Source organism: Zosterops lateralis (assembly GCF_965231275.1).
Source record: "Zosterops lateralis genome assembly, chromosome: 5".
Lineage (NCBI taxonomy): Eukaryota > Metazoa > Chordata > Aves > Passeriformes > Zosteropidae > Zosterops > Zosterops lateralis.
Genome location: NC_139766.1, coordinates 32,204,816 through 32,230,176, shown reverse-complemented (window position 1 = coordinate 32,230,176; position 25,361 = coordinate 32,204,816). Strand labels below are relative to the sequence as shown.

The 25,361-nt window shown below is 42.1% G+C and overlaps 1 protein-coding gene and 1 long non-coding RNA gene across 4 annotated transcripts in view; both read right to left on the bottom strand.

Annotated features, from left to right (window-relative positions):
* Window positions 1–11,195, bottom strand: part of ACSL1 (acyl-CoA synthetase long chain family member 1) — a 37,814-nt gene extending 26,619 nt beyond the window's left edge. The window contains exons 1-2 of one of the 3 annotated variants that reach the window (XM_083861253.1): window positions 11,123–11,195; window positions 2,060–2,288 (exon numbers count right to left, since the gene is read on the bottom strand). In XM_083861253.1, coding sequence (XP_083717379.1) covers window positions 2,060–2,254 — 195 coding nt within the window. In that variant the 5' untranslated portion in view covers window positions 2,255–2,288; window positions 11,123–11,195. Of the gene's footprint in view, window positions 1–2,059; window positions 2,289–3,069; window positions 3,091–6,047; window positions 6,070–11,122 lie in introns of those variants that run through there. The other 2 variants (XM_083861254.1, XM_083861255.1) reach the window with 2 other exon arrangements.
* Window positions 11,196–16,100: 4,905 nt separating this feature from the next.
* The window catches only part of LOC310909324, a 45,535-nt gene continuing 36,274 nt past the window's right edge, over window positions 16,101–25,361 (bottom strand). The window contains exons 3-4 of the long non-coding RNA XR_014590064.1: window positions 17,767–17,834; window positions 16,101–16,727 (exon numbers count right to left, since the gene is read on the bottom strand). This is a non-coding gene — a long non-coding RNA (uncharacterized lncRNA). The remainder of the gene's footprint in view (window positions 16,728–17,766; window positions 17,835–25,361) is intronic.

Sequence of the window (25,361 nt, the reverse complement as noted above, 5' to 3'; positions counted from 1 at the left end):
ATAGCAGTAGCAATTCCAACGCTTGAAACTTGATTCAAAACATACATTCTCATTTTAAACATTATTAATAGTTCAGTTGCAGCCCTTAATGAAAACAAAATTGGATAGATCTTTCTCATTTCAAGACATTCTCTAAATTTGAGCTCTTATTGCAACATGTCAACACGCTCATTTAAGTCTCACTACTATTCAGTCTTCCCTTTAAAACGTATTTTCTAAAGAGGCAGTGAAAAATAATGCTGTTATACCTATCTCACTCTGATCAGAAAGCCAATTAGTGTAATTGGATCAATGATGCATTAAGTCGCTTAGTGCAGTCTCATACTACCAAACAATGATTTCAATCTCAGAATCCAGCAATGACAAGTAATTTAACTTGAAGTTAAGGCAGTGAACTGAGACTGCTGTCAAGAACCTCAAGCAAGTAAGCACTCACCATGGGATTTACAAACAGCTAAAAGATACTGTCTTACCATCCTAAAACACAATGCCCCCCAAAAATCTGCTGAAGTCTACATTGCCTAATGAGGCACTCTGCAGCTGGAAAACTTGCACTGCTAGCTCATTCCTGCAACCAAGATGTGCTGGTTTACAAGACTGTTCTACCCATTGTCTACACGTCTGCTGTCAGAATTGACTGCTGTCAGCTCACCAACAGAAGTGAGATCTAACTTCTAGATCCTTACTCTACACATGTTGCTTAAACATAGGTGTTTTTTTGCAATTATCACATTGCCAGTGCCTATTTTTGTTTCCTTTTGTGTACTCGTAGTAGCAGACCACTATTTGCTACAGTAACATGATGTGTCAGTAAGCTTGCTGTATGCCCTACTGAGAAGATTAGGAAATAAACTGTGAATGGAGGGGCCAACTAATGTGTCATTCTTCAATCTCTATAGTATAAACATTGAAAAAAGTGCCCAATCTGAAGTAATGACAGGAGTTTGCTGAAGTTTATTACACTGACCTACTGCAAATTTCAAACTCTGCCACATTTGTTTACATCAGTTTGCAGTCACATCTGCTCTTAAGCACAAGAGTCATGTTCACTCATTTGATACAGGACAACTAGATGCAGTCTAGCCATGCAGAAGAATGTAGTGTAAAGGAAGAATTCAGTCCCAAGTGTGTATATATAAATCCAGAGTGGTAGTTTCTGACTATCATGAGTAAGGAGAGAAGCTGTCAGCTTTCCAATTCTACATTTTCTAAGTATCTCCCTTAAAGATCACAATCTTCCAAAACTCTTTCCTTCAAAAGGAGAAAACAGCTTGTCTATCCTGAAGAAAGAGAACACTCTTAAAAGAATAAGTATTTGACTCTGTAGTGAGCAGGAGAATTAATACAACCACAACTCCCAAAAAACACCAGCCTTACAATCAGTTGCCTATATATACTCACAAAGCAACAGTTTCTCACAGTCAGACTTTGTATTTGACTTTACTTTCTAAAAGCCACTGCCTAAAAGTAACTCTGCTCCTAAAAAGCTAAGACAAAAGCTAAGCTATCATAACCAGAGTTTAGCAGGTGGCTGGTTTAATTTCAACTTACTCTGTGGCTGAGATCTCTTGGCAGACTAATATTTCTTTCCACAGGTCATCTGAGGACAATAAGTACCCCCTCATGATTGTAACACAATATAAAGTCTCATGTGTCAGCTATTATACAATAAAAATAACAGAAGAGTATTAGCCTAATCAGTATATACCAGCACACATACTCTGACCCCAAGACCTAATTTAATAGGTCATCATGTGGCCAGGAATTGAAAACTACCCTGTGCCAATTCTAACATGAACAAGTTTTGTCACTATCAAGATCAGAAGCTCAGTTGTCTCAGCAGAATCTTTTACTCCCGTGACAGTTATTTCCTCAGCCCTCAAGTTAGTTTTCAAATTCAGAAACCCAAATTAATGAGTTCAAGCCACATTTCAGAAGTGTATTCTCCCCACACTACAGGTTTAGAAACACTAATGTAAATCAAGTATTTGGTCTCTCTCAATGCTGCATTTAGGGTTCAAATTTCAGTGAACTACAGCATCCATCAAGTGGCACTTACCTCTATTTCCACAGACTGCATTGCTAAATCACATGGTGGCTTTAGTGCTTTAGGTCTTGTTGCATACCAGTAGGTGGTGAGGGCTGCAAAGGCACCGAAGCCCATCAGCGTGTTTGTCGGAAGGGTGCGCACGTACTGTCTGACATCCCCCAGCTCTGGCATCCGTAGGTATCTAAACAACTCATGTGCTTGCATTGTAGTTCAGTGCAGTTTGTTCCAATGCTGGAATCTGTTGGTATGAAAAGAAGTTGCACAAAAAAAAAAAATCTGAAATTTGCTTTTGATTGACTATTGCTGTAGGGCAGTGATGTATGCATCGTCCTACTGGCTTCCCACTATCAAAATAACTTGATCTGCCACTAGGCAGGCAGGATCTTTAGATATCTGTGCTGCAATTAAGTAGGCAAGCAATTATTAGTTCATACTTTAGAAAAATAGGTGGGGCTGAGAAGAGGGAATTTCTTCAGGCTTTTAACATTGCTTTCAACATCGACTGCACTCAAATTTTTTTAAAAAGAAAGATCTTTCGTTAAAGGAGAGAATTTCACAAATGTAAAATAGTTATTTGTAGAGTAGATGTACTGTAAGATTGTTTAAACAGTTAATCATCAAGCAGGGAAGTCTGGGAAATGAAGGGCAGGGACATATGCTATCTCCCCTGCACGTAACAGAGCATCTCAATCCTATAGGAGCATAGCAGGAGCACATTTTTTCCTTTCCAAAGTCCAGTAAAATAAACTCTTTTCTACTCTCCCTTCAGACATGCACAGAAAGGTCAGTACAGCAAGCTGCTTTCAAAGCCTATATCCTCCCATAGCTCCTCCATGGTACTTAGCAAGTTTCCTATTTCTGCCAGCACCATGCCAGTAATTTATCTCTGGTCATAAGACAGACTAAAGCAGAGGCAAGTGAGGCCCAAGGCAGCAGTACACAGCAATACAATCAAGCACAGGAAGCACATTTGATTTGTCACGTTCACACAGAAGGAAGAGCTGGAAGAGGCTGCTCACCGCCAGCACTCACTGACACGGATATTCCACAGCAAGAACCAGCTGCAGAACAACAAAAAAAGGGATCGCAGTCAGCTCAGCTGGTGCTCTCCTCTAGAGCCAAGGTCTCCCGGGACGTGTGTCACATGGAAAGCCCCCGGCCGGTGCCCACTAGGGGAGAGGTGAGCGGGAGCAGCGTGCCCGCTCGGGGCCAATGGCAGCGGGCAGCGCTCACCCCACCGCGCTCAAGGGCGCCCGACACCGCACGGCCCCGGCACACAGCCACGGCTGCCGCGCCGGCCCGCCGCACTGAACAACAAAGAGACGCTTTTACTGAGGTAACTTAGGTCCTGACCATTTCCTATGGACAACAGAACTAAACGAAAGTCCTAGAGAATGTCAAAAGAGGCAGCTAACACATATTGTGTAAGGAGCCCCCCTGCAGAGTAGTGGCATTTGAGATTGAAACCCAAACGGGCGGAATTACGTTTATAAGTTTTAAGACCAACTATAGCCGGTTAACATTTCACATTTCTACAGGAAAATCTCTAGTTTACAGTCTGACCTTGAAATCTTTACTGCTGCAATCGGTTATTCAGCCAGACAACAGAACCGTGGTCTAGTTTACAAAAAGTCTAACCAGTATTTGGACAAGATTTGCTAGAGACAGCAAAAGAGTAATAAAATTAGTTCAAAGGGGCCATGCTTTCACAATGTTAAGAGGACAAGCTGAAGCAATGTCATGGATGGGGGCAGTGTCAGGAGGGAATCAAGTTCCATCTCTGGAACAGTCCTGGAGCCATGCAGTAACCCCCAGGCTCTCCCCTCCACACTTTTCTGACATAACTTGGGGCACTGGGCTGCCTCACCCCGGCAGGAGTGCAGGGGCACTACAGAAGTGCCTTTTTGTTATTTGCACAGTGATATACAGCAGACTATAATCAAAATCCACAATACATCAGGCTGTATTAATAGAAGGTAGAGATGAACTGAATATATAAACAAGCTCTTCATCTTCCATTTTTTAAAAAGGAATCAGTTATTGACTTAATAGTTAGGATCACCATGCAGTTGCTTTTTATGCACCTAATCATACTCATTAGCATTGCAGGTGTGAAAACTACTTAAGTTTTACTATACACAGTTGAACAGTAAGAATAAAAAAACCCCTCATACACCAACAAGGAAGTCTGGACTTAAAAGTTAATTTCACATTTATCATAGACACCATGTTATAAAACTAGACAATGGGGTCTATGATGTGTGTAATGGCAAAGAGCAAGCTTAGCTCTTTCCTCAAGCTCCACAAAAGAGCACCTTTGACTTTTAAAACTGCTTGCCTGTCTGCATTAGTCATGAAGTGTCCTGCAGACACACACTGAGTTAGGAATGCAGGGTAATTTGAATTACTCAAAAGGCTGTGGTACCATTACAGGTAACAAGAACTGAAGTAAACATCATTTAATTCACACAACAGTCCCATTATAGTCAAGGATTGGCTATGATTTCAGTCCGGGTGAAGAGATGCACACTTCTGCTTTTCATTTCCTTGACCAGTTGTTTCTAGGGAAGCCTGCAACATAAAACCTTTCTTGAGCAGTTATACCACAAGTTATCAGGTATACAATGATACATTTTGCTGCTTATGTTTATATTGAGATAATATCTTACTATGCCTTCTGCCTCATCCACACAAAAAACAAGGTGAGGACACAGTTTTCTGCAAGACTAAGCAACTCCAAGCTTTAACACTATCTGTAAAGTCATATAAGCTCTTGTCTTCTGCCTTCAGGGAAAAGCCAGGCGTAACCAAGACAATAAATTCACATTCTTAACATATGCATCCAAATACACCCCATCAAGAAAAGAGGCTCCAATGCCTTCCAGCCTTCAAGTCATCTCAGTATTTACTTGGCTCATGCTTCAACATCAGACATACTGAGTTTTTATCATGACCAAGGAGAATGGTTTATAGCCTTCACACTGAGATACAAAGATCTTCACAGTGGAGCTTGCATCTGGCTTTCAGTTGTTTTCCTCAAGGAAGGGCCCAGCTAAGATTGCTCACTCAAGACAAGTAAAAAAAGCCAGGCTCTCTTCACAAATTCTAGTCCTGCAATTCCTTCTTACCAAGCAGGATCTGGAACATAGGGAAACAGACTCAAACTAAGCCCTAGTGTGAGACACAGCTGAAGACTGGAAGGAGGGAGATACCAAACAAAAAGTACCAGTCTGTAATACTCAGATTGCTACATGTAGGATGGGAAAGAGCAGAATTGACGTTTGAGGTAAAAAGCACTTCTTTTTTCCTCAAAGCAATCAGTAGACCTTGGTCTTTTTTCTAAAAGACCAGAGGGAAAGCAGTTTGGGTAACAAGGCAAAACTGCCTAAGAGACAACCATCTGTCTTGACCACCTCCAGAGAAACAGTTCCCCCACTGCAGCCCAAAAAGGCACCCCTAGGAACTCACCATATCAATTTGGCTAAGGAGTTCTGTAAGTTTCAGACAAAGCCAGCTCTCTGCTCACACACACACCCCCCCTTCAGCACCCAAGACTCATTCTTTACAGCACAGCCAGTATCTCAAGGCAAAGACCCAAGTTGGCAGGGCTCTGCCGTTCTTTGCTGCTCCTACTCTCGGCATACAATGGTCTATTTACAGCGGGCAGCAGCCTGCCCATTGTCCATCCATAGCCAGACATCGTTCGAGTGCAACGGAAGAGAACAGGAGAGCAGCCGTCAGCCTCTGTATTGCAAAGAAAACAACCCCAAGAGCCAATGGCCTTTTTTTCCTCTCTATTCTAATATTTAGATAAACAACATACTAGCACTGCCATAAAGGCAGGTCCATCACATGGTGTGAAAGAACAGGCTGTGTTATTTCTACAGCCTCTTGCAGGGAGGAGAAATAGACACAAGTTGCCTCTTATTACAAGCAACATATCACTAAGATGTTTTCATTATGATATGCTGAAACTGGGAACCAGCCACCCACATACCTTTGAGTAGTCCTGACAGCTACCTGCCACGCAGTCTGCTTTTTTCTCTGACAGGTTACGCTGCACAGCTCCCATGGATGTCATTTTTCCCTTAAGCCTTTCTCCACTCAGCTTTCAAAAGAACAAGTGCAGAATCATGTTCTAGCCCCTTCATTATGTATAAAAAACAGGTAGAAAAAATAGCTTTGGCTATTAACCTGAGAAATCCTTTTGTCTGAATAGAATACATAATCCTAATCTGAGTGGATTTACAATAGCCTTAAATTTGAGTCAGTCCAACCTGATACGTGCTCCCACCTGCTCCCTGGCCAGGCAGTCACAAGGCAGGTGATCTGGCAAACACCATCTTTCTAAATTATTTGTGATGCTAGTTCTCACCTCAATCAACTCTTGTCTCAATGACCAGATAGCCAATTAGCTACCAGAAGGAAACACAACAGCACAGCTGGGGAAGAGGGTGGACTACTGTAATACTACACATTGAGCACAAAACTGTAAACTGCACACAAGTCCTCTCAGGATTTTCTGCCTGTCCTGCAGTCAGAGGGAAACCTGACTGAGGGTCTTGCAAACACCTGAGACATAGCCAAACTGATCAGCAAGCAAACCACAAACACCTTAAAGATACAGCAAAGGAGCTTTGGTATTTGAGACCTGAAGGAGAAATCCCAGTTTAAGCCTTGTATAACAGGACAGCAAGATGCCTACTGTGGTGGCAGCCTGTCTTGTCATATATGACTCCTCAGACAGAGAAGACTTGTCTGAACAAACCAAATACATTGAACTGTCTAAACCACTACTATGACCTTCTCCTCCACCATCTCCACCTCACCCCTGGCCCCTCCCCAACTTAAAAAAAAAATTAATTTACCCAGAAATGACCTAGTTCACCCAGCCAAGCATGAGAGCTGTAACCCTTCTTTTAAAGTAGTAACTGACATATTTACCTTCCTGCAAGAGCAAAGAGGAAAGAACTAGAGAACTGTTAATAAGGAACACATCCCAGGCAGCAGGAACCACCAGGCCTGTAATATTCACACCTCACATCCATCCTCTTCAGCTCCCTCAGTCAGGCTCTCAGCAAACATGGGGCACCAGGCACTGGGGCGCAGGTTGCCTCTACCGGTTCAGTTTCTGTTCCTGCATTTGTGACAAGGCAGAACTGGAGGGAAGCAACCTAGCAGCTGGACTCAGACCCACCAGTTAGGCCACAGTGACTTACTTCATAAAATGCAATCCAAGTTAAGTCTTCTGCTGCAACCTTTAAGGAGCACTAAATCTGAGACTGGTGTCTCAATGTTCTGTTCACATTGACAAGGAAAGTCACAGGCTTGTCCTCAGACATTTGGCCTCAGTCCCCTTGCAATCAAGTGGAACTCCACCTGGATTTTTGCCTCTCAGTGATGTCCAGTAAGTAATTTGAGTGCACACTGGTGAGGTCACTGGAGTTTATTCAAGTTCAGGAGTTGAAACACGTGACAAGAATCTGTTCAATGCCTTTTGTGCAATTACTGTCCTCCAACAACCCTGTATATAAAGGAAAACCAACACCTACCACTAAAGCCTTTGGGAATGAAGGATTTCAGTTACCTTTAATCCATGCCTATACATACACAACATGGCACTAAGCAGTCTTACCAGTTTCTCATCTCCAAAAACCAGATAAGATGCCTACAAATATTTATTTTTCAGCCTACACTGCTATCCATTAGAATTGCATCCCTGAAACTCCTGATTTGCAAGTACATCATGGCACCTCTCTGCCAATCTAGTGTCATTCCAAACACCATTTAGATGAAAACCACCCTACAGAACCCAACAGCTTCCTTGTGATATGATCTGCTCAGCTTGAGTCGATCATACCAATTTACTCATTCTACTTCTCCCAGGAAAAGGCTACTATTCACAAAGCCCAGTATGCAATATCAAGCTAACACACTGCTTTACACGCCCACTTGAGACTCTGAGAAGGACTCACTCATACGTCTGATACCTGAACTCTCACAGAAGGCAATCTGAGTCAGGCACACTATGCCCCATTGCATCCCACTAGTTAGTGTTTACATCCAGCAGGTTGTTACAAAAAACATAACCCTTAACACTCTGAGACTGGAAAATCAGTAAGTACCTGTGAGAAGCAATTGGTTCACTGAGTGACCTCCCAATACCAGCAGCCCAAAAAAAATAGTATGACAAACAAAGCAACCCTTTGACCTCATGTATTAAAGTACGCCTGCATCTACTCTGAGTCAGTGATAGTAAGCATTTTCTTCTCGCTTTCCTAGGAAACTAATTCAACCTTACCAAGCTATCATTGCAGTCCAACTGCAGAAGGCAAATTTCCAAAACATGGCACATGCAGTTATCAAACTAATCAGCTTAAGAGTTCTAGGTTCAAGAACAGTAATTCATAAAAAAGGGAGAAATCCTCTTCTGGAAACACGACATCATGCACTTCTGCTATAGCACTTAAATTATTCAACTACAAAAGCAAAATCCATTTTTCCTCTACATCTCTATAAAATCATGCAAGCTGTTTTAAATAAGTTTTGAGCAATTTACCAGTACACTAAGATTCAAGTCCTAATCATAAAGTAAGTATTTTACTATCATAGAATGCTTTGGGTTGAAAAAGATCTTAAAGATTATTTAGTCCCAAACTCCCTGCCAGGGGCAGGGAATCATATTTTGCCCTGTGTAGATGAGTAACTCTCAACATGAAAGGCAGCAAGAGAACAGAAGCCTTATGCTATCAAGTGTTCTTGTTTCAGGAGTCAGGTGGGATCTGCAGAAATGCAAGCCCCACATCTGCAGACAGGGTTCAGCCTACAGCCTGTAAAAGGTCAACACTGTACAGCAGAGCTCCCCTCAGCCACACAGCATTGTAAACTCCCCCACAAAACCATTCACCAATGAATAAACCATCACCCCTCTTGCTTGTGAGGATTTCTAGGGAGTTACCACTGCTTATATTTACCATAGTGAAATATTTAACATATCTAAACTTGTAATTCAGCAGTGCAGGGAAGTAGGATATGACAGGCAGACTGTTCCTAAGACCACCAGAACCCAAATTTATCAAGTAATGTATCCCTTGGGCCAGAACATCTCTCTCATCTCTGCTGCACATTCAAAAAATTTCACGCCATTAGGTTTCTGCAGTCTACCCAATTCCATCCACCATATTACCAAGAAAAACAGAACACAAAAACCTATTATTACCTTATGCCAATCACATTAGTAAAAGCATTGCTTTCTTGGAGGGCTAAAAAAAAGAAGAACCTTTTACTCTGCCCCACTGGAGAGCAACACACAAAACAGGGAAAGTACAAGCCACCTCTGCCTCCTCCCAAAAATCCCATGAAGTATGGGATGAAGTATGCTTTTTAGTGAAGCAGTGAGATAGGAGAACCAGCTACAAAGACTTCGGTCAAGAAATCCTTGTGTTAAGTCACTTACCCACAAAAGTATTTCAAAGTTGTCTTTCCTTCCATTTTAAATTGCTGGTTTTGTTTTTCTACCTTGTACTTGTCCCTTCAAGCAAAGGCTACTTGGGGGTTTCCTTCTCAAAAACTGAAGACTTATTTGCCACCTCATGTTGGTCAAGTTGTAGTTGGAAAACGACACCTACCAAATTTAGAAGCTACCTTTATAAATTCATTGTAATCACACAGTCCTCAGACTAGGCTAAGGCTGTTTGCTCAAGACCTTGAATCGATAACATCACACACAACAGTTACTTGTAATGACAACCTTAGATTTTCTCATCACCCATCTTTCAAACATTTCCCCATCCCAATACAAGCCAGCTACATATCCTTAAACTTTAAAAAGGCAGGGAGAGCAAGAGTCCATGAGAAACTCCATGTATCAGTTTTTGCATTATTAATACTGTTATTGTTGCAAGAGGAAGAGAAAGGTATTTTTCAGTAAACTCAATGCCCTCTTACACTCAATTTTTTGATCCAAGAAATCTGATCCAAATCCTGGGGCTAAGAAATCTCAGCCTGGGAGTTTGAGAGCACGTTCCAAAGCAAAAAGGTAATAATAAACTCTCCCAATCAGGCTCAAGAGAGTGCACGATTCCCCGTAAAGCAACGCAGATGAAAAAGGAAATCTATTAACATCACAGGTCTGGATGAGGTCTGTTGTTTCCTATCACAGAACCTGACCACTATATCTCAGACGTTAACCCCAGTGAGGTATATGTTTAGATTACGCAGTCCAAGAGGGTGCCCATAATACTCCCGACAGCTCACAGACATGCCCTTCAGAAATGTAGAAGGCTTCAAGTGTTGCCATTCCTGTTCAACAGGAACAAGAAATGCATGCATCCTAGAACAAAAGCGTCGGGTAACCAGGCTAAATCCCTGTGCTGGAGCCCTGCAAGCCCTACCTAGGGGCAGAGGAGGCCTGCAAAGCCAGAGCCACTCAACCTTCCATTTTAGGCCAGTTGGCTCACGCTGCATTTCCATACGCACTCTAAACTGCTTTAGAAGAAGAAGAAGAAAAAAAAGGCTGCTTCAAGTCCACGCTGTATTCATGCCGGAAAGAACAACCTAGTTGAAGGCAAAGTCCGGCAGCTAAAGGAGCGTGGAGCCCCGGGATGGGCAGGAGCCCCGCGCTGCCCGGCCCGGCCCCTGAGCCCTCACAGCCCGGTACCTGCGGCCCGGCCCGGCCCGGTACCTGCGGCCCGAGCCCTCCCCGCGCCAGGCCGAGCCCAGCCGAGCCGCAGGAACAATGCCCGGCCGGCCCGAGTGCCGCAGCGCCGGGGGAGGCCGGAGACAGATCGCCGCGCTCTCCTGAAGGCTCCTGTGCGAGGGGAAGCCAGGCCGGCTCCGGGGGCCGCTGGTCCCAGTGCGGGGCGGGAAGGAGAGCCCGCGGCCCCGCAAGCAGCCCACAGAGATCGGCGGCGGGACGGGACGGGACCGCCCGGCCTGGCGGTGACAGCGGCCCCGCGGACCGGACCGCCCCAGCCCCGTAGCCCGGACCGGACGCCCCGGCACAGGCCCGGCCGCCCCCTCGGCAGCACGACCCCAGCCCCGGAGGCCCCAGAGCCCCCGCGCCCCGCTCACCTCCGGCAGCAGCAGCACCGAGCACGGCTGTGCGCGCCTCCTGGCGCCGCCCTATTTAAGGCACGGCACGGCGGGAGCGGCGTGTGCGTGTGCCCAGCCCGCCCCCTCCTCCTCCTCCTCCTCCTCCGCCTCCACCTCCTCCGTCTCCTCCGCCCCGCCCGTCCGCGCCGCCCGCCGGGCACCGGGATCGGCCTTGCGGGCCTCTGCCTCCCTCCCTCCCTCCCGCTCCCCTGCCTTGTCCCTGCCCCTCCCGCAGTGACTCACACAGACCGCGCGGGGGGCGGTGGAAATTTTATACTAACCCTAACCCCTAACCCTAACCATAACCCTAACCCAAACCCTAATCCTAACCCTAACTGTAACCCAACCCTAATCCTAACCCCACCCCTAACCCTACCCCTAACCCCCTAACCCCCTAAACCTAACCCTATCCCTAACCCCCTAACCCTAACCCCTAATCCTAACCCCCTAACCCTAACCCCCTAACCCTAACCCCTAACCCCCTAACCCTAACCCCCTAACCCTAACCCCTAATCCTAACCCCCTAACCCCCTAACCCTAACCCCCTAACCCTAAACCAACCCTCAGAAATGACAGAGGTGCACATGGGGCCGAGGGGAGCGCTGGCAGCACTGACGCTTAACACCCCACCGGTCTGAGGGGACAGCTTGCAAAGGAAGGGCTTTCTTACGGCTCCAAAAGGACATCTCCATGCCGTATAAATATGCTAAAAGGATATATGTTGAGTATGCAATGTTGGAAGAGAACATCGACCTTGTTGCAATTTGTTGCTTACCTCTGCGAAATTTTGTTTTGTGAGGTGCTGTGAATTTGAGGGGCATGTTGAGGTGGCTGGGGCTTTATCAGGACCCCTGAGACTCATCACAGAATCATAGAATGGTTTGAGTTGGAAGGAACCTTAATGATCATCTAATTCCGATTCTTCTGCCATGGCAGGGACACCTTTCACTACACCAGGTTGCTCAAAGCCTCATCCAGCCTGGCCTTGAACATTTCCAGGGACATGTAATCCACAGCTTTGCCAGGCAACCTGTTCTGGTGTCTCACAACTCTCACAGCAAAGAATTTCTTATTTGGATCTAATCTAAACCCACCCTCTTTCATTCTAAAAGCCATAACTTCTTTTCCTATCACTAAATGCCCTTGTAAAAAGTTGTCCTTCAGCCTGTCTTCACAGGAGAGATGCTCCTGATCATTGTCATGGCCCTCCTCGGGACCTGTCTGAGGAAGTCCCTGTCCTTCTTGTGCTGGGGACCCCAGAGCTGGATGTAGTATTCTAGATGGCGTCTCATGAGAGCAGTACAGGAGCAGAATCCTGTCCTACCCCCTGCTGGCCATGGTCATTTGGATGCAGTCCAAGGACACCTTTGTCTTTCCAGGCTTCAAATGCACATTTGCCAGCTCATGTCCAGCCTCTTATCCACCAACATGCCCAAGTCCTTCTCTTCTTGCACTTGGTCTTGTTGAGCTCTATGAGGTTCATGACTCCACTTCTCAAGTCCCTCCAGGCCCCTTTGGATGGCAGTTAAGTTACCTCAACTGGTTTTGGTTTGGCTGCGTGCTGCATCAGTCCATTAGATCTGTAAATCATCAACTCACATGTCAAAGTCCCGCTATGTTGCACATTCTGCATTGCCATAACTTCCTTGTGTTTCCTGGGTATTATTTATTTTAAGTGTGTGTAGGGGTGTTAAGGCTCTACACTTTCTCATATATATATATATATATATATATATATATATATATATACACATATATATAGTATTCTGTAAAATACTGGAGGTATTTTTATTTTAAATAAAGGCAACTACTGTCTCCTAATGCTTCAGTTCATACTGAAGTATACCAGGCAAAGACTTCCTGCAGAACAGTGTTTTAAGAAAGGAAGGAGCCTATATTCACTTTTTAGCTCAAAGGAGGAGGGCAGTTGTGAAGCTGCTGATAGTCCCCATGTAGCTGCACTTGGGTTCACACTATGGAGTGGCTCAGAAATGCAAATAAATTCCTTTCTCAAGAATGGATGTGGAAGCACTTAATCCAGGAGTGCATCTCTGACTGCTGCTGATAATGGGCGGTCTCTAGCACCACACTAAAGCTTCTTGAACAAGCCCCAGAGCACGAGCAGCATGGACATCAGCTGCTCTGCCGTGGGTGGGCTGCCCTGCTTTGCTCCTATTGCACCACACTTCATGCTTATGTAGACACAGCCAGACTCTCCCAAATGATTTTTGCATTTTGTCTAGGATTTTCAGTGAAAGAAACAAATGAGGTAGAATTGCATACACCATCTCAGGCACTGGTGATTTCACGCTTTGTCCTGAATGTACTTATGTTCCATCTGCCAAACACCAAAGCTTATTATTATTTTATCTACTATGTTAATTAATCCTTTATTAGCACATGTTTCTCCACATCTGGGTTTCTAAAGGCCATATACCACATTTTAGTGTTTTCTCCAAGAAACATCAATGAGCTGGTTTTCTCTTGTCTTTCACAGGAGAGTCTAAAAAAATCTCTCTTTCTCTCTGTGTCTCATACTTTTTCATGAATTCTGTCAGCAACATGAAATTGCAAAAGTCCCAGCTACACAATATTTTAATAGGTATCTCAGTGGTGCCAGGTACCACTTCTCTGATGCTCCTTGATGCTCACCACATTACACATCCAGGGACTACATTACTCTCTGAAATCAGCTTTTTGCCAGCTGATCAGAAAAGATAGAGACCCAGTCTCAATCAAACAGGGAAACAGAAGTAGGAGCATAAACAAAATTCACAGTGAAAATATTGGACTGTCTTACACAAGGGAACAAAGGAACTTGGTGTTCCTTTGGATCAGGATGGGTCTAGGACCTTTTACCAATTACAGACACATTTTAACTATATTTAAGGTTTCACCAACTCTTTTTCTTGGTGTACAGGACATACAGGCTCTAAACTTGTTTCATTAAGGAAATCTGCTTGTTAAGTACATCAGATGAACCAAATAAGTAAATAAAGACATCCAAAAGGTGATTCTAGCTTTCTCATTTAAAGGAAGTTCCCTATATTCCATTCTGTGTCCACAACCACTTTCCTTTCATCAAGATGGGTCTGCCTCCATCTTTCCCTGCAAAATAGGTATTTACACACCAGCAAGATCCTCCCCTAGCCCCAAGTTTTCCCTTCTTGAGGCTTAGCCTCACCTCATACGACAAAAACTCCAGTCCCTTTACCATATTCATGGCCCTTCATTGGACTTTTTCCAGTATGTCCATGTCTCTTTTGTATGGAGGAGATCATAGCAGAAATAGTGCTCCAGTTCTGGCCTCCCCAGTGCTGAGTAGAGGGGGATGATCATCTCTGCTTGACTGCATATGGGGATGGACCACTCTTGAGCTTGGAGGTGATCCTTGAAGAACCAATCCTTTTTCTTGGACTCCTCCTCTCTCCAGCACCATGATGTTAACAGGGTAATTATCCCATAAAGAGATTATCCAAAACAAAAGATTTCCATTTCAGCATATGAACATTATAGAATTTTCAGCTTGGTATTTTTTTTTCATGGTATTTTTTTGGTAATATTGATATCAGAGTACTGTTCTTATATATATGCACTGGTTGTCATTGCTGTTTTCTTTTTTATTTAATTGTGTTCTTTTTATTTTTCTTTACCGGGTATGTACATCACTCTACTGAATCGGGTAATCCTAAGTGTATAATCTCAGAACCATCTCAAGTGTATCATTTTTACACAAAGCAGACTGTTTAGTCTTCTACCATACTGTATCTGCATCTGCTAACACTTGTGTGCAATCTCAAGAGAAGGAAAAGGAAGAAATGTTATGTAAATAAGCACGTCAAAATGTCTAACATATATAGCAAATAAAACCCATGAGCTACTGGGTGCATGGAGCAGGAATAGTTACTTTTGTCTTAACAACCCTCTTCCCAGTGAGAAATGGAATAGTGTTCATTTTCCATTTGTAAATTTCATACACACAAGAAATGGAATGTCAGTACTGACAGGAAATGGCAGGGAACAGGAAGGGGGGTGGGGTCCCTCCATAGTCGGGAACCAGCAGGACCTGAAGACAGCTGCAGCAGAAGCAATGCTTTTCCCTAGGAGCTCTGCTGTCCCCCAGGGCACCCAGACAGGTGATTCCAAGTGGTTTAACCAACAGCCTTGGGCAAGTTGAGGTGCCAAGTCAGGTCTGGGGTCCATGTGGAGGCCCAGTGGGGAACAGCAGGAGCCAGCACAAGGACTGAGGACAAGGCTAGGACATACATCACCTCCCTTGGCCTGCTGGCCACTCTTCTTTTGATGCAGCCCAGGATGTGGTCAGCTTTCTGGGCTGCAAGTGCACATATTCCTGCCACATATTGAAAGACAATTATGACATGGGGACCTAAGTTTGAGGTTATGTGACAGTTACATAATGGTTGGATTTAACCTCAGTGGTCTTTTCCAAACTAAATGATTCCATGATTCTACGACAACTAGAGCTGGGATAAAAAAGTAGTGTGTGAAGAAGATACTAGAATAAGATACTGTATGTTTGCAGCAGATGAACTGGTTTGTTGAGGACAACTGAATCTGGTTATCTCTATGCTTTTTTTCCCCCTGATCTATGCCATCATCATACAAGTGCATTTCATCTAAGAAACAACACATCATATTGGGCACTGCAGCAGACGTCCCAAAGGTAAGAGAGGCCCAGAAGTAAGAAACTCTGTCCTAGGTCAGAGATAAAACGTATATGTAGGAGAATTCTTGCAAACTACAGTCATCTGCCTTCCTTTCACATGGATGAAAACACAATCAGACAAACTGAGTTAGTGAATGAGCTGTGCTGGGAGGGCTCTAGATAAAAGTCTGTGCAGAGCCAGCCTAAAGCTTGCTTCAGTCACCCTCAGTATGTTGCCTTAAATAGTTCTTCAACTTAGAAGTAAGGAAGTCATGAGTGTATTGAGTTCCATGAAATACGGGCCTTCTGAACATTAATTGAGATACCTAACCAGGAAAATAAAATGTTCACAAAATCCTCTGTATGAAGGCACAGATAAAAAAAATGTGACATTTCTATGGCACACCAGAACGGAAAGGAGACATGATATATATATATATATATATATATATATATATATATATATATATATACACACACAGATACACACATACAAACATACAAAAAGGTATCTAGAGAGATTTTTCAGAAAAAAAAAAAAAGAAGAAAAAAAACCTAGAAAGCAAATTTAAATAGCAATTTTATTTTTAAGCATGTAATGACTTTGTTGGGTTTTGAGGATTTTGTGTGGGTTTTTTAAATACAGGAAGGATTTTTCAGCTATGTTTACTACTCCTTCTACTTTCTATTACTGTCTCTGTTTATCAAATATTTCTCCTTCTCTTGCTCCCTACCCCCTATATGATAAATGTGTATCTTATGATTTGGGATCTTCTGAGGAACTTCTGAATTAACTAGAAAGCATCTCTTGTTGGTTCACACTCAGCACACAGGAACTGCCCTTTGCACAGCATTGAGGTGTCCTTTTGAATCCCAGAAGATATGAAGAAGACAGAGGAGTGGTGTGGCAACAGTATTCTGTCCAGTAAAAACAAAACAATCTGGTCATAGCTGATTCAGCTTGCTTATGTCAGGCTAACAAAAATGTTATTTCCTCAAATGACAAGGTGCCTATGTCATGACACAGGACTGGAAAAGAGTCTAAAACAGCAAGAGACTAAATTGTGCCAGTTCATTTACCAGTCCTACTTCCTCTGAATTTTGGTTCATAGGCTACATTTACACCTCTTTCCTCCTCTAAGCTGTTCACATGTGCGAGTTTATTAGCAAGCTTAGTACTTACTTCATCAAAATGATCAACATAAAGCTTTTCAAATTTTAAAGTTATTTAAGTGAAATGACAAACATAACAAGAATGTTCTACTGGTTGTTTATGCCAATGCAATATGAACAAGCCAACTTGTTCACTTTTTCTGCTGTAAAATTTTTCCCTAATCACTATTCCTCTGTATATCAATCTTTTTGAGGGTTGAAGGCATCACAAAAAAGAGATGAAGTTTATGTTCTTTACTTCTAACAACTACTTGAGAACAGACGCTGAAATGTATAACGCTATATTGCTGAAATATATGAACCAACAATAATGTTCCATCTGCTTAACTGAATGTCAAGTAAAATATTACACAGAAATAATCAGAGCAAGAAAGCTCAGAAGTTAAATATTTATTATGTTTAGACTACAACTAAGAAACAAAGTGTATGAAAAAATAAAATACCATCTCTTCTGCTGAAACACATCCCGATCACAGTCTTTTCTGGCTGACAAAAGGACTAAGTCATTGAATCCAGCACCATTTACAGTTCACTGGCACATATTTAACACAACACCAAACAGGACAACCCCAGATAGGGCCAGACTACAGTATATTGAACATCTCTAACCAGCAATGACCTCTAAATGCACAGCATGTTCTCACATTCTTCACATACCCACACCTCCTTGCAACTGTTTCTGATGAGAATTGATGCAAAAGCCAAGTTCAGTCCCAGGACCAGGACAGATGTCATGGCAAGGAACATCTCCTTTTCAAGGATATCTCAGTCTGAGTGTGCTCACCTTCTGAAAGCTGTCAGCTAAAAAGAATGCAAGGATTCATTTGGGCTCCTCCAATTCAATGCTAGTGCCTACAGGAGTCAGAAGGGGAAAACAGAAAGAATTAATCAGCACCAAGCTTTCTCCCAAAGCCAAAGAACTTGTACATAGTGATTTTGAGGCTCTGATTTTAAATTAGTGCCTAGCATTCAAAAAAGCCTTTTATTTCTTACGAAACACATCTGCAGACTGGAACATGTACATTAATCATGTCACTTGCATTTTTGTGTGACACTAATGTCACAACACCTGAACCATGGGTGTAAACAGAGCTCGGCTTTTGAAAGGCTGTCCTCACATCTCATCTGCCCCAGACCATCAAATGCCAAACAAATCAAGCTTGCAGATGCCAGACCAAAACAATGGACAAGCAGACATTGGAATTTATCATCTGCTTGCCTTAAACAAATGGAGAGGATCCACAGGAGCCATCCCTGTAAACAGAATCGGATACCAAAGCACAGGCTTCTGGAAAAAACTTGGAGTTCCCATGTGTGGCCAGCCCTGTTCCAGAGCTTACCTTCTGTGGGAACGAGGGACTAAGTGCAGGGAGCTCAGGTTGGCAACTGGAGTAGCTCAGGTATTACTTAATGCTCCTTCTTACCTGCAAAACTGAGGTTGGTTGCTTGCTTCCTTCCTACTTCAGTGCAAAGCAGTGTTTAGACAGGGACAGAGATAGAGCCAACTCACAAGTTAATGTTGTGGTGAAGAAGAGTCTTGAGAAGACTTTTAATAAAAGGGCTTGAAGGATATGGATAAGATCATCATACAGCCCATGAAAGTATTCCACAGCAAGGTATGTCAGTAAACTACATCTTCATTTGGGAAAAAAGCCAATCCAGGGATTAACTGAACAACCTGTCAGAGCCTTTCATCATCAATCACCTGCATTGTCTCTGAAAATGTGTGGAAACAATTCCACCCTCCTTCCTCCACTGCAATGGGGTGATTCACAGAGTTGCTACACGGCAAAAAAAGAGGTCTGGCTTGCGAATAGCAAACCTGCCTACGCAAACTTGTGTTTATGGGAAATAGACATGAGAAACAGGTTAAATATGCCTCTCCTTGGCAAAACATTGATTATAAGAGGAAAATAAGCATTTTTGGCCATGTCTATGTTATAAAGAACCACCATTAATCTGTGGCACATCTATCCAGTTGTCTACACAAAATAGGTGCCAGGTATTGGCACTGTTTCCCTGCAGGTGAGTGCTGGTTAGCATGAACCCAAGAAACTTTTAGAGCTGGGATACCAAGAAACCTTTAGGGTCATGCATGGACCCAAGAAAGTTTTAGAGCTGGGACACCAAGTAGTTATTGGAAATTAAGCTTCCCTATCCCATTCCTGAACAGCATGAGCTGTTCAGGCCATCACTTCTGCATCCCCAGCACATCCTACTTACAACACCTATCACTACAATTACCTATTGGAGAGATCTCACTTCATCATATCCCTGATCTTTCCTTGTTTCAGCCATGGCCTGCCATCCATTGCCCCATGTAACACCACAGCCTGGCTGGAGGAGAGTTTGTTCTCTATTTTGTTTTCTTGTATTTTAAGATGCAAAACTCCTAGAGTTATGAGAAGGCATTTATTTATCTTTGGAAATATATCTTTTATTATGCATCCTGGTAAAGAAATTCCCATTTCTTTTTACAGAGATGGGCCTGTAGGAATACTTGACTACTACTTGTAACAAACCACCTAATGGTACTAAAAGTTATTATTTGAAGTGCTTTGCTTTATTTTTATGTAATATTCATGGACACCTACTTACTGATATTTCAGAAAATTTATTTTTCAAAATCTCTGTCTAGAAATATCTAGCAGCAACAAACATTTACTGGACAGAAAATCTGCAAACTTTATCTGTCTCAAAAATTAATACATCAAGTTTCTTCCTTATATTATCTTCTATGAAACAGTGACAGATCCTGCTGCAAGGTTGTTTAACCTCTGTGTGATAATGCAAATTTTATCTGACTAGGTTTCCTATGTATTTCTGAGCCTTGAATCACCACCAGCCTGAATGCTGATATATAAGGAGAAACCCCAGCAGTTGGGTCACTATTTAGATAATGATTCTTTTTCTCCAAAGGCAAAGACAGCATATATATGTGCAGGAGAGCTGTAAATAGAGTTAGAAGCAAAGAAATTAATAATTGAATATGATGGCTGAAGAGAGCAAAGATTCTAAGTTCAGACTTCAAGTTTAATTTTAAATAAAAATTATTTAAGTTGATCTAGCCAAACTTCAGATTAGCTAAATTAAAGGTAATTATTTTACTTCAAGTTATATAAACATTTTATGGTTTCTTTTCCTATTTGATCCTCCATTCATTTTTTTTTTTTTGAAGTTAATTAATATTACAAAGATGCTTAAAGAGAAATCATACACTCGATCATTTTGAAAGAGCAATTTTAACCCAGGCTCTCTGCAGCAGCAGCCAGCAATGGCTGGTGTATCCTGCAGGGTAATGGCAGTACCAGGTGCAGGTGCTGGCAGTGCCAGCAGGCAGGAGCTGTGCTGGCAGTGTGTGAGCCCTGGGGCTCTTGTCCCACTCACAAGCATTTCACGTGCTCCCAACCAGACTGTTCTGCCAAGCTGCTTCACTGCCCTCCTGGGCTCTGCTTGCTTCTCCCCACAGAGGTCAGTGCTTGCTCTTGCTGGCTGGCACAGGCTACTTTTGTATAAAAAGGGCAACAGGTGGCAAAGCTCACCCCAAGGTCATGGGGAAGCCTATGCCTTCCAGCTGCCCTGGAAGGAAAACTGCCTTCACATGCCCAGTTCACCTGCATGGCAGCAGGTACTGCTGTAGTTACACATGCAGTTTCCATTACATAAGCACTTGCTGACAGAACTTTAAAAACAGAACACATTTAGGGCAGTTCTTTTTTTAAATTTTTTTTAATTTCCTGATATGACTATAGAGAATGATGACCCAAGGATATTAGTTTCAAGCATTGGGTACATTAAAAAAAAACAAAACAAAAAAACCCAACAAAACCCAAAGTAAGATTAAAACACACCCCTAGATGAAATTACTAAGGGTTGAAACATATGCTTTGGCACAAATCATTGAAGATTGTGACAGATAACAGTTTGGCTTGACAGAGTTAGTGACAAGCTGAAAATTATTTCATAACCCCACATGAGGAAGCCTTTTCTTACTTGTTTTTGTTCTTAGATTAACTGCATGCCTACAAGGTAAGATACAGCCCAGGATGTCCTAGAGTGAAACCACAAACTCCAGAATTCCTTAGCAAATCTCAAATGTGGTAAAAAGTTCCATGTCCCATAATTCCCCTTTGAGTTTTGACATAAAAAGAATTGCAGATGTGCAGCTTGCATAGGCTCTTTCCCATTCCAAGAGGGCAAATGCAAACTTCCCTCTGCTCTCTTTGGCTAACACACCTGAACCAGCAACATAAAGCAGAGGTAACTTTTCAATAACAATTTAGAGATTAGCTGGTAACAAGTTGGAGAAAATAGAGATTTAAAAATAACTATTACCAAAAAGCCCAAAACAAATAAAAAATAATATTTCCAATAGCTAAGAACCTTTCCAGAAAGTGGGATATTTGCACCTCCATGACAAGTGCTTTATTGTCCATAATGGCACTGCTCTGCCTGTGGCCTCCTCAGACAAGGCTGCAGGGTGCATGATCCCATATTCTGTACCCTCTTCAGGAAGAAAGCAAAGAAAGCAACAGTACACCAGGCATGTCCAGTAGCATGTCCTTCTTAGTAAGCACAGACTAATTGTGGGTCGTTGATGGTAAGTTAGGAAGCTGAAAATTGCTTTTAGCTGTGTAAAAATACAGGTTCGTTCAGTTTCCTCCAGTACACTCAATATTCTCTTTTTGCTTTCAAACCCTTGTTGAATGCATCTTCCTCTCAACTGTTATCTACCCCACTTAGCACAGAAAAAGAAGTTTCAAAGTTCACACTATAAACCCTAGAGCAGCCACAGTCCCAAACTATGCTGAATTATCAGTGATCTTGCTTTCACAGGGATGAAAGGACCTTCATCATATTCCCAGAAAGCAGTGGATGCCATGGCTTTTCCCCATGTAGAAGGAGTTATCCCTCCCATGAGAAGGTGGTTTGAGCTTGCCTGGAGTGCCTTGATGGTATGTCAGTGTCCGGCTGGGTAGTGCAAGCCTTCAGAATATAGAGTGAAAGCAATATAATTCTTCTAAACTTCAGGAAAAGCTACCCAACTGAAGCACATCCACAGATGTTTCCTGACATATGTTATCACCTAATGTAGCATAGGGTGACAAACCACAGGGACATTTCTGACAGATTAATTCAATAAGAATTGTGAAATATACATACAAATGGACCAGGAGGAATGCAGAGATCATCTTCAGCCTTTTTTCAACCAGTCCGAATAGGCCATATACAGTAATGGTCTCTTCCTTATCACTATAGTAACTTATAAGGCAGCACAGAATTTTTTAAAGTCCTTTAGCATGATTACATGTGCACATGAACACCGTGGTCAGCTAATAAGCTTATTTAACTTCCTCTGGAGTTGATGGAAATCTTTCCTCTAGCTTCAGCACAATTTAGATTAGGATATTAATTATATACAGTGTACTGCCTAGAAGATCTATTGCTGCTTAGCAAGCCTTTATCTATAGTAAAATGGCGCTGGTTTTCCACAGTTTTATTTACCCTTGGTATAGTCAGATTTTAAATGCACATATAATTTAAAAATTTGTATGTCTTGCAGTGCAAGTTCTCCAGCAAGTAGAAAATTCCCTTGAGCATCCACAAAGGATTCTCAGAGTATTACAGTCCCAATGCTAATGGCTTTGACACTAAAGTGTCTCTGAAAATTAAAAAACTTTAAGTATCTAAACTCTTCATAATATCAGAAGTATTTCTGAAGAAAGAACCTTTACTGAGCTTTTCCACTGATAGGGCATGTGGTGTGTTGACAGAGCAGCAGCATCCTCCTACCAAGAAGGGCCTTTTCTGCAGGACATGAAAATATAGATGGGCCTCCTCAGCAAACTGCAGTTGTGTAGATGCACAACCATAGATTCTGGTTTGAAAAAGAGCAGTCTAAATTTGCAGAAGCAGAACTCAAGATATCTTTCTTTGGAGGCAATGTATTATTTTTTCTTTTTTTCTTTTTTTTTTCTTTTTTTCTTTTTTTTTCTTTCTTTTTTTCTTTTTTTTCTTTTTTCTTTTTTTTTTTTTTTTTTTAGTTTTTTGAGGCAACAGCTGTAAAAGTAATTAATTCATTATCCTTAAGAAATAAAAAAATGAAACAAATTCAAAGTGGAAGGTAAAAGATACTGTTTTCATTTATAAGAAGCTACTAGTGTCTTTCAGGTAATACTCCAATTTAAAGATTTATGTGGTTATTTTTGTGCATCAAAATTCTTGCAAATTTCTCCCAGTCCAACAGAAACAAGTTACCATTCATTCTGAGGGAGTCTCTCAGCCCTACTTCCACTGAAATCTAGGACAAGATTCCCCTGGCTTTTCACATGGTATGGTCTGGTAAAAATAAGGTCATCACCAATTTGCCTAATGTTTCCTCTTTAAATCAGCCACTCCAAATTCAGACCTAAATCCCTAATAAAAGAAACGTAAAAAGAGTTTGTTTTGCCTCAGCCATTCTCGCTCAGCTCAGTGTACACTTGCTTTTTAAGTAACCTTCTAGCATAAAAACGTTTCAGCTTCTCAGCTAGGAAAAGTGTAAGGGTTCTTTTAAAAATCTTGTATTAGGACCTGGAGTGGTTTTGCTTGCTAAGCAGGAAGAGGATCAAGAGTGAGAATATGTGACCAATGGGAAGAACCAAAGGGATTTCACCTCTGATAAATTCCCCTTTTTTCCCCAGGAGCTCCATTTCTGTCCTGCTTCCTTCCATGCAGAGAAATTGATTCTTTTCCGAAACAAGCAAGCAAAAAAAAAAAAAAAAAAAAAAAAAAAAAAAGATTTTATTTCAGTCTTTTAGGTCATAGAAAAGCACTTGCCTGGGTACATTAGTCAGGATTAGTTATTCTCTTTCCTGTTTGCAAGTATCAGAAAAAGTCCAGAACTCATAAGCTTTGTTTCAGGATGGTTATGAAACATTCATTTCCAATATGATGTGATCTTGTAGACTTTCAGTTTCCTTTATCTGTTTTATTCATACAGTTTGTGTGCATACAGTTGAAGCAGACTTACTTAGAAAACTACATGTATATAGTGATATTAGACTTGCTACAAATTTCACAAGCTACAAGAATACTTGGGTAAAGTGGAAGAAAAAAGAATTGTTCAGCCAATATTTACATTTGTCAAGGGACCAACAAAGTGGAAAATATTCTCATTTATATGTACAGCATCTGAAAATACCTAATGTGAATGAAGTTCAAAAAGATTATGGAAAGCTGACTAATCAAAAGATCTCTGCCCAACAGAGAAGCATGCAATTGGTGTCTTACCTTGCGTGAATGGGCTTGCAAATAAGTACAGGATGTAGGAAGTATTCACTAATTAAAGCACCAGCCATAGAATGGTATATGCATCTTAGATTTCAGGAGGTTAATTGTTCTGATGATACTGACAGTGCTTTCCAGGTAAAATCAATAGCAACAGCAAAATCTTTGGATTGTGGTTAGGAAAAAAAAAAAGTCAGGGTAAGCCTTTACTTGATGAAAATTTGTTTTAATACCTTAATCATTGCTTCCTTTTTTGTTTAGATGCAAATCTCTGGATTGACAGTCTGCATGCTGTTGCCACACCACGATCTCATTTTTCCTTTCCTCCACTACACTGCTACCCCAGCACAGTTATTCCACAAATTGCACACCAGGACCAGGTCACTCTAGGCATCAGAAATTATTTTAAAGGATTAGAAATTAACAGTTTTACACAGTATGTGTATCACATTGGTAGATTGTGGACCAAGTTGAAAGATGAAGTGTTTAAAACAACATTTATCTGAGGTTCCTGTCAGGGACCCTGGTATGTAACCAGTAACAGGGTTGAGCTGACACATACTGTGTTAGGTAATCCAAATTCCAGGCTGTGCAAAAAGTGCAAGCCAGCAAGGGCTTCTGAAAGCAACATCACTGGGTTACTTAGAACCACCCATACACTCTGCTTCTCTCTCTGCATAAAGCTACTATCACATCTGGACTGGGAATCAGCCCCAGTTTGGCTTTCAGGAGCATGACTGTGAGACAGATAAATCAGGAATTAAAACCTTCAGGAGCAGCTGATGGGTTAAGCATGATTACAAGGAAAGGAAACCAAGAAGCTTTTCTCAAGCTATGGAAAATCATCATTCTCACGATGAAGCTTCCACCTGGTGCCTTGGGTGCAAAACCCCAGTGCAATGAAGGCTTCCAGAACCTTTCCATTCAGTTCACCCAGGCCCTGCAGGCAGCTCATGTGCACCTTCACACAGCACAGCAAAATAATGAAAGCATAGGTATAAACTGAGTAAACACCACCCAAATGATTAAGAGACGTCTCCACACTTGTGCTCTCAGGGCTACAAGATGGTTAAATAATTCACAGGATTAGCCCAGAGCTGACATTCTACT